The following is a 14,540-nucleotide window of genomic DNA, read 5'->3' on the forward strand; positions in this document are numbered from 1 at the left end:
TTGAATCCTTATCCTCCTATGGAAGGTTGCAAGCTCTCTGGCTCCTCTTCACATATAGTGGTGAAGCATTTCACTAACCTCGCCCACTATTTATTAATTATTTCCTTTGGCTCATTAGTTTTGAGTGAGTAACTGCATTTCAAATAAAATTACACTTGTGTAAAAGAGCTGAAGGAAGGTGTAATGGTAGGATTAAAAAGTAACATAAGGAAGACAGGTTATGCTCAATATGCTTGCAAATCTCTAGCAAAGAGAAGCCAATAACTTTTATTTGGTAGAGGTAAAGGAGTGTGTGTGTGTATTTGAGGCAGTTAATTTAATGGAATAAGGTGCAGTTCAATAGAAATCGGAAGATGCATCAAAATTAGCTCTTAGGAGGCTCAATCCTGTCCTGTAATCAGAGGTATTATGCCCAGGCTTAAAAATACTATACCAAGGTAATATTTGAGTAGATTCTACATTTCAAAATAAAAAATGTCCCGCTTTCAAATGGACAGTTGAAATTAAGACATACTTGTCCCCCAATAGGTAAGAAAGCTGAGGAAAGCTGAGCAGTGATAATGTATGGGAATGCCTTTATCCACCTGCAGCAAGTGGTTACTCTTATGCAAGTTTTCAGTTACGGGATCTTGCAATGAATTTTAAGCACATTGATATATTTACATATCTCAACAAGAATATAGAAAAATCTAGATTTAAATATCTTTCAAGCAATGGTTTATTGCTTGTATGTAATCTTGCGTGCAACAAATGTTCCTGTTTTATTAATTGATCTTGCAGTCTGTGACATGAGCCTTCTCTTACATTCAGCTTATTCTGGATATGGCAGCAGTGCTTCCTGCTAAGCAGCTGCTGTCGGTTATTGAAGAGCATCTTGCATATGGACTAGATGAGAGACTCATGGCAGCGGACTTTAGTAATCAGCTGACAGCAGTATTTAATCAACTGGCTGGGCAAAATTCATCAGTGGTAAGCTTTTAATGTTTGTAATTTGGGTATTTGGTATTCATTTAATAATGAATTTATTTATACTACATTGATGTTAAGTAGTTTCTTTAGTGTTTGATATTTTATCTTAACTTTCCTGATGGACCCACACGTAGCCTGTCATCCACCCTTGATAAATACCTCCTTCTGTAGAGAGGAGGACTTAATTCCTGTAGAGATTTAATTTAAGTGATCTTTATTGGTTTTCCTTGAAACTAATTTCTGCACATTGGGCTTATGCTTAGTCCTTTAGCTGTACAGTATAACTTTCTGACATCAGTCAATGCATGGAGTTCTTGCCTACTGGGTACCACGAGCCAGAACCTGACCCCTTCTAGAGAGGCATGAGGAGCAATGGCCTACAGAGACCCCCTCCCCTGTGGTTGGGAGCATTCTATGTCTGTCATCGACCAGGACAGGCTCCCAGAAAAATAGGTACCCCAAAACAAACCCTTATTCTGATAAAACTATTGCAACCGAAGGCCGAACAAATGAGCAGAACTTCCCCAAACGAAAATTAGCAACCTAGCATGACTTCATCATGTTGCCTCGCTGCTGTCTGCACAACCCCCCCTCCCTGGGAGGAGGAAGGGGGAGCCCCAGACCCACTCATCAACGACCCAACCTTCAGTTCTTAGGCTGGATGTCAAAAAGTGCGAAAAACACCACCGACCGGAGGGAGGAAGAGATGCTGGAGAGCCTCCGGGGCTCGCCCAGAAAATGGCATTTCGTTACATTCAATGCTGGTTTTCTGGGGGGAGCCCCGTTGGCGCCCCGGAGCTACCTCACCACAGATAAGGAAAAGAGGGAAAGATCCGGGAGGTGGACGCTACATGCTCTTAACATAAAAACAAGACTACAGACAAAATGAAAAGACCTTGCAGACGACCCGGGAGACCCGAACCCCAGAACAAGGAGGGCAGGAAGGGAACCCGGGCAAACCAAATCACGTCCATGGCCCCAGAGGCCAAGACGAGCAGAGAACAGCGAAGAGCTGCAACCGAACAACAAAGGAAGCACCCCTGGCCTGACCAACCAAGCATCAATCCAGGACCCCTCCGGAAAGCAGCAGACCCAAACATCACCCGAAGAGAAGGAGACTGCATCAAACGAACAACCTATCACGAGGACCAAACAAGGCAGAAAAACACAGGCGCCGGAGGAGAGCCAGAAACTCCCCAACCCGCCCCTAGAGATCAACACCAATAGGAGACCTGAAAACAAAACAAAGGCACACCAGAACCAAAGGGATCACGACAACCGAGAAGAAAAAGAAAATGACCACCCGGGCCAACGACCAGGACGGCTCCGGAAGTGCAAGAGCAGGCCGGAGGTGAAACAACACTAAAGACAGCAAGCGGAACGGAGCAGAAGGAAATTCAACACCGAATGCAAGCCAGAGCGGCCCCGCCAGCGCTACCCAAGATGAGGCGACAGTACACGGTACCAGACAACGGTCCCGGAGCAACCCCGAAGGGAAAGACAAGACAACCCTATCGGAGATCGAAGAACCCTTCGCATTGATAGGAAAACCCGGAAGGACCGCCAAGAAAACTATACAATGCTGCCGAGATGAAGCACACAGGAAGGAGACCAACAACGAAGCCACCAGTGCCCACACAAGCGACGAGAACTCGAGACAAAAAACCCGAGACATGAAGACTTGTGGGGGAAGAATGAACCAGCCTCGTACAGGGCTGGACCGATCCGCAAAAAGAGGCAGAGCCGCGGTAAGCCCCTCAGGATCGGAAACCAAGTAAAGCAGTGCCCCCAACCAAGGCTGGCAAAACCAGAAGGAACGGCCACCAGGGAAGCACGAATCCAATTCCGGCGAGCCGAAAAGGAACCAACCTGGGTGAGCAGACATGCCCCGTCTGGGAGGAACCCTCCCCAGGACCCCTGAAGGACCAACAAGGCCAAACACCGAAGAGCCAGAGCCCAGGCAGAGGCCAACGAGGAAAACAAACACCACGAACTAGAGTGCGAGACACAAAGCGAAAAAGAGAAACCCCTCAACCCAAAGGAGCAGTGCAACCAACTCAAGCAGGGAAGAACAACGCATGCTTCTCCGGGATATGCAGGAGGAGAACTACGCAGGAAAACAAACACGTACGTTCCGGAAAAGGAACAAAGAAAAATCGTAGCCAGGACCGGACACTCGGCTACCCCTGTCCCAAGAAAAGAAACCAGTAGGGCAGGAGCGGTGACTGGAAGCCTACAACCTCCCGCAGACTTTACAACACAGAAGCCTGCAGTGAGATAGTGTACAAGGAAAAAGTGAAAACTCGGTACCAAAACTGAACACTAGGGAGCCGGCCAGCTGAGCAGACAGCACGCTGGACACGTGATCCTGTGGTCCCGGGTTCGATCCCGAGCGCCGGCGAGAAATGATGGGCAGAATTTCTTTCACCCTATGCCCCTGTTACCTAGTAGTAAATAGGTACCTGGGAGTTAGTCAGCTGTCATGGGCTGCTTCCTGGGGGTGGAGGCCTGGTCAAGGACCGGGCCGCGGGGACACTAAAGCCCGAAATCAACTCAAGACAAGTCCAAAATCGGGGAACTGCACATGGACAGAGGCCCACCCCAGCACCCAACAACAGTATAGCCAATAAGCACTGACCATGATACACAGCCATGTGTAGCATAGAGGGAGGAAAAACTGAAATAGGCAAGGAAAAGACCAGAAAACGGACCAAGTAGCAGCCGGTAACGTAATGTACACGACCAACCGCAACGTGTGGTGTGGAACCCATATACTTTAGGTTCTCTGTACTCACCTAGTTGTCCTTACCTAGCTGTGCTTGTGGGAGTTGAGCTCTGGCTCTTTGGTCCCGCTTCTCGGCTGTCATTCGCCTGATATAGACATGGCCTCTGTGTTCTTGGTCCTGTCCCTTTCATTCCCCTTGCTGCCTGTCTTCCTCGTTCCTCATCTTCCTTCTACACTCGTGTCCCTCGCTGCTGGTGCTGGGGCAGTTTTTCTAGTCTGTATGGCTTGTTTTCCTGTATCCACTTCAGGTCGATTGACTTGTGGGGTACTATGTGAGGGGTGGTTTGATTATTTTGTGTGTCGGTTACTCATCAGGACTTGACATCTGCGAGAAGCCCTGTACCAGTTTCCACTTTTTTGTGTTGTGCTAACTGTCAGGGGATATAATAGTTCTGATGTTACCTCGCCCCTCTCGTTACACCTTGTTGTGTGGTTTAGTATGTGCTTTTTGACACCTACTGCTGCCTTGCAATTGCCTTGCGGTGTTTCCGGGGCTTGGCGTTCCCACTGCCTGGTCGGTGACCAGGCCTCCTCGTTGCTGGTCTGGTCGCCCAGGCTGTTTGACGCGGCTACGCGCAGCCTGACGTATTACTTACAGCCTGGTTGTTCAGGTATCCTTTGGAGGTGTTGCTCCTCTCTTGGTCACTGTGCGGGGTCGACCTGTTTTGCCCCTTATGTGTCATGGAGGCGTGTTGCACAGTCTCGGGATTCTAATGTTGCTGGGGTTCTCTCTGTGTGGGGGGGCTCGGTTGGACTTTGTCCATGTTCAGTTCCCTGCTTTTGTGCCGTCCCTGTGTTTGGTTAATTCCTGGCTTACCAGGTTTGGGTTCCTGGTTTCCTGGCTTACCCTGCCAGTTGGCATTTTCCGGATCTTGTGGTGTCACTTTTCACGAGTCTCGCATCGGGACCACTGTGTCTCTGATCTCCTGGCAAGCTCGCTGGCATTGGGTAGTTTTCTGTATGGCAGACGTTCCTTCTCTATCCTTGCCGGCTTGGGTTTCGGCCTTGCTTGCTCGGTAGTCGCACCCGATGTTTTCCCGCGGCTCCGCCTTTTCCTATGCTCGATCAATCCATGGCGGGGCTGGTTCGGTTCTGCCTCTAGTATCTCGCTATCTGTTGGTGGTTAGGTGGCTTCGTTGATGGTGTCCCACCTGTGTGCTTTGTCTTGGTGGCAGTGTGGGGTTTTCTCTGGTGGTCCTTCCTTTTTCTTTGTCCCTTCGGCGGTTTGCTGTCTTCTTGGTGTGGTCTGGTCCTTCTCTTGTGGAGTTTTGGGTCCATCATCTTGCCCCATATTGTCACCTTGTCTCGTGCGGCACTGGCGGAGCTGCTCCGGGTTGCTTCAATTTTGGAAGTTGCCTCGGCACCACTCCGTGAGCCGTCTTTGGCGTGGTTCACCTCCGGCCTGCTCTTGCACCACTTGGACCATCCTAGTTCTTGAATTGCGTGCTCTTTTCTCTTCTCCTCGGTTTGTGATGGCCCCTTCGGTACCAAGTTGTTTTCCGAGGCTCTTTTCTTGTTGGGTCGGGTTAGAGTGCTTCATGCCCTCCTTCGGCGCCTGGGTTTCGGATCTTTTGATTTTCCTTATAGGTTTGTTCGCTTGCGGCTGTCTCCTTCTTTTCTGGCAAAGATTGGCATGGCTGCTTTCTGGAGGGGTCCTTGGGTTGTTTGATGCTTGGTTGGTCTGGCCGGGGGTGCATTGTGTTTTAGTGTTCGGGTGCGGCACTGTGCCATTCTTGGCGTGCCATGGCTGCCGTGACCGGGGTCATGCTTTGGGTTGTTAAGAGTTCCCCTCTTCCCTGTTCCAGGGTGTGGTTCTCTCGGGTTGTCCGCTGGGTGGTTCGGTCCTGCCAGCTTGCTGTCTGTCCCTGTGCCCATGTCGTTCGTTGGTTGGCTCTGCGTTCCTTCGTTGATGTTCCTGGACCTTGTCGGGCCTGTGTGGCCTTGGGTTGGCAGTTGTGGTTTTTGTCTCCGCTTTGCATTGGGGGTATGTATCTTCCACCTTCCAGATTAGGTCCCTCTTGTTTTCATCTTTGGGTAGGTAACTCCAGAGAGCCGACGGGGCTCCCCCCAGAAAACCAGCGTCGAATGCAATGAAACGCCATTTTCTGGGAGAGACCCGGAGGCTCCCTGGCATCCCTCCCTCCCTCCGGTCGGCGTTTTTTTTTTTTGTTTTTTGACATCCAGCCTCAGAACTGAAGGGTGGATAGCCGGTGTGAGGGTCTGGGGCTCCCCATTCTCCCTCCCAGGGAGGGGGAAGCTGTGTAGACAGCGGCACGGCGACTCGTAACGTCATGCTCATTTGCGTGTTTCTTTTTGGGGAGTTCTATCCACTTGTTCAGCTTTTGGTAGCAATTTTCACCAGAATAGGGGTTTGTTTTGGGATGCTTACCTTTCTGGGTGCCTGACCTGGTCGATGGCAGACATAGAATGTTTCCAACCACACGGGGGTTTCTATAGGCCATTGCTCTCCATGCCTCTCTGAGGGGGGTCAGGTTCTGACTCGTAGTCCCCGGTAGGCCCACAGAACTCCATACACATGACTGATGCCAAAGTCTGATATTAGCATATCTTCCTGGATAAACCCCGGGAAGCCTCCGGGTCTCGCTCGGAAAATGGCGTTTCATTACATTCAACGCTGGTTTTTTTGCGTTTTTTATTTATATTTTTTCGTTTTTTTTTCCCCCTCCTGGGGAGGGGAAGGGGTTGCACAGATGGATGCGTGGCGGTACTGGTGACATCGTGTTTGTTTCCTTGTTTTTGATTGGAGAGTTCTGTTTCCTGGTTTGACTTTCGGTTTGCAATTTTTGACCAGCAGTACAGTAGTTTGTTTAGGAATTCCTACCTTTCCGGGTGCCTGACCTGGTAGATGGCAGACAAAAAACTGCTTCTAATTACACGGTGTCTTTAGGCCATTGCTCCTAGTGCCTCTCTTGAGGGGGAGCCAGGTTTTAGCTCTGGTCCCCGGTAGGCCTAGAACTCCATTGATTTATGGTTGCCACAGTCTAATATATGCACATCAGCCCGGTATGGCTCCGGCGAGCCTCCGGGTCTCGCCCAGAAAATGGCGTTTCATTACATTCAACGCTGGTTTTATTGTATGTAAATATATGAAAATATGTACAAAATAAACAAGGAATAAATGTACAGTATGTATTTCTTTAGAAAAAATGATTATAAACTAGTTTTTCTTCAGCCTTCAGAGAGACATGTCTGGTTGTGCTTGCAGTCGGGAAAAGCTGTTGTGGAGCAAGCTGTAACACTGTCGATCAGCTTAAGTGGACTTGTCCCAGTTATGGTTCAGGCACTGACAACCATCCCTCAAGTTTGTCAGGCTGTTCTACCCACAGGTAACTTTAAAGATTAGATGATCTTTGTGTGATTAATGAGCAGTCCTCAGGAGGGTTAAGATTAGTTATAGTTCCACATAAAACCACTGCTGTAGGTAATATAAGGGGTAATTCTGTACTGTTTATCTTTGTCTACTCTTGCCCTGTAGTATCTAAAGGGGGTGTGGCAAATTTTATCCACTTCTACATTGCCCTTCAAGTGAATGTTGATTTTCAACTGTTTTATATAACATGGGAATAAATGCAGGTCCGTTGTACAAAGTGTACAAAAGACCTTTCCGCATTAGCTACAAGATTCTAGCTACACTGAGAGTTAAAGAGTTGCTGCACAATACGAGCAAATATATTTTTGTTGTTTTCTAGAGGAATATACATTCCTGAGGCCTCAATTCTATTATTCTGACTATTTTGGATTAAATTTACTAGTACAGTATGTAGGTTAATTAAATACTGTACAGTATTTAGATTTTAACTTTCGGTCTATTTCTGGGGGGGAGCCCTGTCAGCTCCCCGGAGCTAACCGGACTGATATGAATATACAGTATTAAATTCTGCCATCAGTCAATGTGCATGGAGTTCTAGGCCTACTGGGGACCACGAGCCAGAACCTGGCCCTCTCAGAGAGGCACAAGGAGCAATGGCCTATAGAAACCCCTCATGTGGTTGGAAGCATTCTATATCTGCCATTGACCTGGTCAGGCACCCAGAACGGTAAGCACCCCAAAACAAACCTCTATTCTGGTTAAAATATTACTACTGAAAGCCGAACTAGTGTACAGAAGTCCCCTAATAAAAAAGAAGCAAACAAGCATGACATCACCACATCACTGCACCGCTGTCTGTGCAACCTCCCCTCCTCCCTGGGAGAGGGAAGGGAAAGGCCCAGACCCCTGCCCCTAGCTATCCAAACCCCCTAGTTGTGTGGCTGATGTAAACTGGTAAGGTTGTGCACCTCTGGCTCCTGTGTTTTCCAGTTTTGTGCCTTGTGGTGTGGTCCTGTCTACTAGGTGGTGCGCGAGCCAGGAGTAATTTCGCAAGTACTCGGGCTGCATGCACCTTGGGTCCCCTTCCCTGTAAGTACTGCCCTTGGGGCTTGGGACCACCTTCCACTAGTCACCTTAGTGTCTACCTCTGCTAGGACTTTTGCTGCTCGGTGATTGACCGCCCTTGGAGTCAGCTGTGGTGATTCATGCACCACTGTTTGCCTTTGGTCGGCCGAGCTTACAGTACACTGGACTTGTGATCCTGTAATCCTGTGTTCGATCCCGGGCGCCAGCGAGAAACGATGGGCAGAGTTTCTTTCACCCTATGCCCCTGTTGCCTAGCAGTAAATAGGTACCTGGGAGTTAGTCAGCTGTCACGGGCTGCTTCCTGGGGGTGGAGGCCTGGTCAAGGACCGGGCTGCGGGGACACTAAAAAAGTCCCGAAATCAACTCAAGATAATCTGGTGTTACGGCCCTCTCGGGACGCAACGGGGTTCTCACTCTGATGTTGTTAGAGGAAGATATATGTATCCGTTCCCAAGCCAGTAGTGGCTATCAAGGGATGAGATCCGTGACGCAAGTAACTTAAAAGGGAGTAGGGAAAGAAAGTTAAGAACTTAATATTATAATGTTCACCATCACCGATTAAATATATAGAATAAAAGAGTACACAAGGGGGAGGGGTATTAACACTTTACAAGGGGATCATGCACAATCTAGTCTTCTGCTGAAGACTCTTGATCAAGAAGCTAGGTGCCGAGTCCGCGGTGCTTTCTTCGTGGCCTCACGACGTGTCCTCTGAGAATACCGAGCCTACCCGGGCCACAGGTCAGCCAAAACGCAGGTCCACTGGGGGCACCGTCGTGGAGGCCGTCAACCACACGTCCAGCAGGTCTGCTGGCAGGTACTGAGCCACCAAGGCTGGTACGGCCACTCCACGAACGATAAAAGGGGTACGCCCTAGACAGGAGTCTAGTGTGATATCACAAATCACCCTCCTGTCCTCAATACCCCAGTGGATTATCGTCTCCAACAGTCGGTCCCGGGTAAATCCTTTCACTGCCACTCCACTGGCAGGCTAACACACCACAGTGTTCTTCCGGGGGGACGACGTCACAACAGCTGCAGCAAACTTCACAGTATGGAGACTGGCTGCCTCGGGTAGACTGACTCCACCTTCAACACAGTGGTCCCAGGTCGGCTCTGTAAGCAGACACGTCATCAATAACAGGGACACTAAAACACCACACTTACAGGCTCAGACACAAACACCTGGCGTATCCAGTCCATAGATGGCGCTGTCGTCGGAGCACCACCTCACCAGAGGTCAGGAGCGGCGGTGTTGAGCGCTGAACCAGACTGGAAACTGGTCCTCGAGGCCAGTACACGCTGTCCTCACCAGGTGTCGTCGTCCGTTTGGCGGGGGTTTCGGGAGCTGACCCACAGATGGCGTGGTTGTCACAGCTCCAGGCTCGGATGCTGGATCCGGGTTCGTAACATCTGGGTAGAGGGTAGTTTTGTCACTGGTTGGGGCACAGGGTACTGTGCAGCTAGTGTTCACCTCTCATAGTGGCAGGCTCTGTTCCACCTGGGCACGTTGTTTTCCCCTGCCTGGTGGGGATCTGCCCCTTGGTTTTGGTCACGCCCATTTATGTCGGTGGTCCTCCACTAGGCCCCCGTGAATGTACATGTCCCGGGTGTTCAGCTTTGGCGTTTTGCTTGGCGTCATCTTATGCCAAATACTGTTGCCTCGTATTGTGCGGTGCTGGTGGAACCGCTGCAGCTTGTGTTCGGCATTGATGTTACGGCTGCACTGTTTCACAAGCTGTCTCCTGCATTCTTACATTCTCCGGCAGCTCATGCGCTGCCTGAGTCGTCCTGGTTGTTGAACCAGGTGCTCTCCATTCTCTCTCCTCCTCAGTTTGTAGTGGCCTCTTCAGTTCAGGATTGCTTTTCTAAAGCTCTTTTTTCCTGTTGACATTGGCCTCTGGGGGTCGGGTCAGGGAGCTTTATGTTCTCCTCTGGTGCAGGGGTTTCTGCTTGTTTGGTCCTGGTAGTTGATGTGTTCTTTTGCAGCCATCTCCTTTTCTGGTGAAGAATGAGTCTCCTGCTTTCCGGAGGGGTCCTTGAGTTGTTGATGCTTGGTTGGTTATGCCGGGAGTGCATCATGTGTTGTGTCCGGTTGCAGCTCTCCACCGTTATCTGTGCACCACGGCTTTGGTGGCTAGGGATGCGCTTTGGGTTAACCCGTTTCTTTTTCTTCTCTGTTCCAGGGCTTGGGGGTCTCGGATCACCTGCAAGGTTATTCGGTCCAGCCAGCCTGTAGTTTATCTTTGTGCCCACGATGTTCATAAGTTTGCTGCATTGTTTTCTGTCTTGTCATGTTTTGGGCTAACATTCGGGCACAGGGTTTTTGGAAGTCGAACAGGATCCTGGTCGCTCGCTATTTTGTCAGTGTTCCTGGGCCTCATAGGGCCTGTGTCACATTGGGTCGGCGGTTGCAGCCAGTTGTCTCGATTTCGAGTTGAGGAGTGAGAGTTGACCGCTTCCTGGGTAAATCCCTTTTGTTTTGTTTTGTCTCTGGGTAAGTAGCTCCGGAGAGCCGCAGGGGCTCCCCCCTGAAAACCAGCGTTGAATGTAATGAAGTGCCATTTTCTGGATGAGACCTGAAGGCTCCCCGGCAACCCTCCCTCCCTCTGGTCAGCGGTTTTTCACGTGTTTTGACATCCAGCCTCAGAACTTGGATGTGGGTAGCCAGCGCAGGGATCTGGGGCTCCCCCTTCCACCTCCCCTGGAAGAAGGGGGGGGGGGAGGGTTGTGCAGACAGTGGCGTGGCGACGTGGTGAAGTCATGCTCGTTTGCCTGTTTTCACTTGGGGAGTTCTGTCTACTAATTCAGCTTTCAATAGCAATTTTAACCAGAATAGGTGTCTGTTTTGGGGCGCTTACCTTTCTGGGTGCATGACCTGGCTGATGGCAGACAAAGAATGTTTCCAACCACATGGAGGGTTTCAGATAGGCCATTGCTCCTCGTGCCTCTCTGAGGGGGGGCCAGGTTCTGGCTCGTGGTCCCCAGTAGGCCTAGAACTCCATGCACATTGACTGATGCCAAAGTTTAATATATCCATATCAGCCTGGATAGCTCCAGGGAGCCTCTGGGTCTCACCCAGAAAATGGCGTTTCATTACATTGAACTTTTTTTTTAACATAAGAGCTTAATAGAGCTTTGAATGAAATTGATTGCTCCTTTCTGAGCTGGTCCCTCAGTTGTTCCCTTGGGCCAGGACTTTCCACACACCGTAACCAGTAACTTTTCAAATACTTTAGTCTGGTCATGTAGTTGGGAAGAGGGAAAGTGGTGAAATAACTCGAGCTACAGTACTGCCGAGAGACCAACTTACTATAATAATAATAATAATAATAATAATAATATTATTATTATTATTATTATTATTAACAAAATTAGATTCAGCAAACCCCTCCTAGCTAATATTTAGAAGTCAGCATCTGTTCTCACCATAACTACAGGCCGGGCAATAACACACTTACCCAGTTGTCACCAGAAAGCACCATCACTATACCAGGGTGGTCGTAGTGGTTTGTTATATTCACAACTAAAATTATAAAAAAAAAAATCATATAAAGAATGGTTCTTTGCAGGCCGAACCCTTTTGGTTTCTACTCTACTTGAACGACAACAATTTGGGCTCTCTGTTAAGGAAGAGCAAGAATTTGCTAATTTGGTGAAAGGATTGTTAAATGCTGGGAATGTCTTGCCAGCATCTGAGGTCCTGGAAGGGATGATCAAGCCATTTTTGATTGTCTCGAGTGATGATTTGAGCAAGTTAACTTTGCCACTAGAATTACTTAAGGTAAGACATTATGTTAGCTGTTCATGCTATATATCATGTAAAACATAATATAAATTGTTACCCATTGAATACTTTCTCCATTATTCAGTCTACTTTTTACAAGCTATTAGTTATATTCCCACCAGTTTTCCAAATTGCAATATAACATTTTATTAATAATGAGAACATTTACTCTTTTTATGCAATTTTATGCAATGTTGCAATTTTCTTACCAAGTGAGGGTTTGTTTTGCTATGCCTATCTTTCTGGGTACCTAACCCCAGACATGAAATGCTCCCAGACACATGGGGGTTTCATAGGCCATTGCTCCCCTGTGCCTCGCTGAGGGGTCCAGGTTCTAGCTCGTGATCCTTGGTAGGCAGAACTTCATTGACTGAAGCCCCACACTAATATATCATTGGGCACTATCATTCCGATAGTGCCCAGGGAACCTTCGGGGCTCGCCCAGAAAATGGGGTTTCATTACATTCAATGCTGGGGTTTTCCCAATTTTGGTGCTTTGGGCCCCATGAAAAGTCGTACATTTAAATAATAATGATGAATCTTTAATTATTGTTAGGACATGTAATTCTACTGTTTTACAAATATTATTTGTTTCTCCATAATATTTTGTCAAACTGGTTTTTCTCTCAGAATAGTTAATTTATGAATTTTATTCAATCTTCTATGCTATATTTTGAAAGTGAGATGCTTTAGTCTCTCACACAGTAAATAAGCAAATAAGTAAATAAATATATAAGTAAACTCACACTTAAACCGTTGATGGATATTTAAGTTGTATTTGCACCATGTGTTAAATCTTTAATTATAGTGTGTATGCTAAGAGATTTATGAGAGGATTATAAAGGTATTGGTGTTTTCAATCCTTTTTCAAGTGTTGTAAATTATATTTGTCCACATTTGACATATAATATTCCTTTGGTTGTTTTTAGGCACTCGTGGATCTGAATCCATCTGATATAGTCAAACCTGGTCCATCGCTAGTGAGCCTCATACTAACTTTGGCACATGTGCTTCATGCCACAGCATACTTGCATAGTCAGAGTGCATCTAGTACTCTCTCTGTCAGGATGGTTACTACCAGTGTTCTCGGCGCTATTATGGATAATATCCCACGCAACTCGGAAATATATGAGAAAGGTCAGTTATATTCTTCCATTTCAAGAATAGCCTTGTCAGTAAATGTGTGTGTGCATTAATAACAAGTGTATTACTGTTCTTATTCTGTTGGTGTACATCTTGCTGCTGTTCAGTATGTAATATTGTCCTGAAAATATATTCCTCTATAAGAATTAACACTTTCGAACAGCAGCGACACATGCTGCGTCCATAAATAACTGTACGGATGTGCGATACGGGTGCATCGGTGCGTCCAAAATAAAATATTTTTTAAAATTCAAGTTTTTATTCGATCTTTATGGCACTGGTTTTAAAATATGTACCAACGTGTTCCCATTTTCTGTGCTGGCCAAAATGAAAAACATAGCATGAGAATTGTGGTGAAAAAAGTGAAAACAGTATACACATTTTATTGTTCTTGTGAGCTCAAGGGTAACACTCGGCCAATTTCTAAGTTTGATGCGGGTGGCATACCGGGCTTTTGGACCTTATATGCATATACTCCTATAAAGAATTCTATTACGAACATTTTGATACCAAAATGAACGACGTACAATGAAAGTTGAGGTGAGAAACTTGAAAAGAGTAAATTCATTTGTGAGTCCGTGCCAATGGGTGCTCGCTCACGGGTAACACTTGTCCGATTTTCGGCTTTGCTGCGGGTCGGGCGTGCAGGGCTTTTGGACCTTATATGCATAGGTCCCTGTAGGGAATTTCTATTGCTAACAAATTGATACAAAAATGAGACGTAGCGCAAGAATTGGTGACAAAACGGAAGAAAGTATACACATATGATTGCTATTTAACACTGACGTTCGGCCGATTTCTGGGCTTGGTGTGGGTGCACGCCGAGCGTTTGGACCTTATATGCATATACCCCTGTAGAGAATTCTATTACGAACATTTTGATATCAAAATGAATGACGTACAATGAAAATTGGGGTGGTACAACTGAAAAGAGTATTCAGTACACATTTCAGTGTTGCCACACGCTCATGGGAAACGCTCGGGCCATCTTAGGGTAGTCTTGCGTGCGCACGCCCAGAACACGAAAATGTTAATTATGAAAAGTATACCCAGCTCATCAGATATTCTGGGACAACTTCCCTTGGCGGCTTCCCAATATAGCTCGAAGCCCTTGTGAGTGACTAGCACCAATCAGAGATAACACATGATCAAAGGAGGAACTGGATAATAAACATGAGGGTTTCACCATGGGTTCTGAGAGAATGTGCATCTGAGCTCAGCGTTCCACTTCAACTCATTTTTTCAAGCATCCCTGTTTACAGGAGTTGTAGCTGATGTGTGGAAAAAGGCTAACATAGTTCCAATCTACAAAAGTGGCGGTAGGGAAGACCCCCCTTAATTATAGACCTGTATCATTGACAAGTGTCATAGTCAAAATATTGGAAAAAATAATTAAAAGTAAATGGGGAGAATACCTGGAGAAAAACTATATAATATCA

The 14,540-nt window shown here is 47.3% G+C and overlaps 1 protein-coding gene across 2 annotated transcripts in view; it reads left to right on the plus strand.

Moving 5' to 3' along the window:
* The window catches only part of LOC123774729 (uncharacterized), a 53,547-nt gene that overhangs the window by 27,063 nt on the left and 11,944 nt on the right, over positions 1 to 14,540 (plus strand). For both annotated transcript variants that reach the window (XM_069310872.1, XM_045769258.2), the window contains 4 exons: positions 811 to 969; positions 6,948 to 7,101; positions 11,744 to 11,955; positions 12,888 to 13,095. In XM_069310872.1, the coding sequence (XP_069166973.1) occupies positions 811 to 969; positions 6,948 to 7,101; positions 11,744 to 11,955; positions 12,888 to 13,095 (733 nt within the window). The remainder of the gene's footprint in view (positions 1 to 810; positions 970 to 6,947; positions 7,102 to 11,743; positions 11,956 to 12,887; positions 13,096 to 14,540) is intronic.

Source organism: Procambarus clarkii, chromosome 68, assembly GCF_040958095.1.
Source record: "Procambarus clarkii isolate CNS0578487 chromosome 68, FALCON_Pclarkii_2.0, whole genome shotgun sequence".
NCBI classification, from domain to species: domain Eukaryota; kingdom Metazoa; phylum Arthropoda; class Malacostraca; order Decapoda; family Cambaridae; genus Procambarus; species Procambarus clarkii.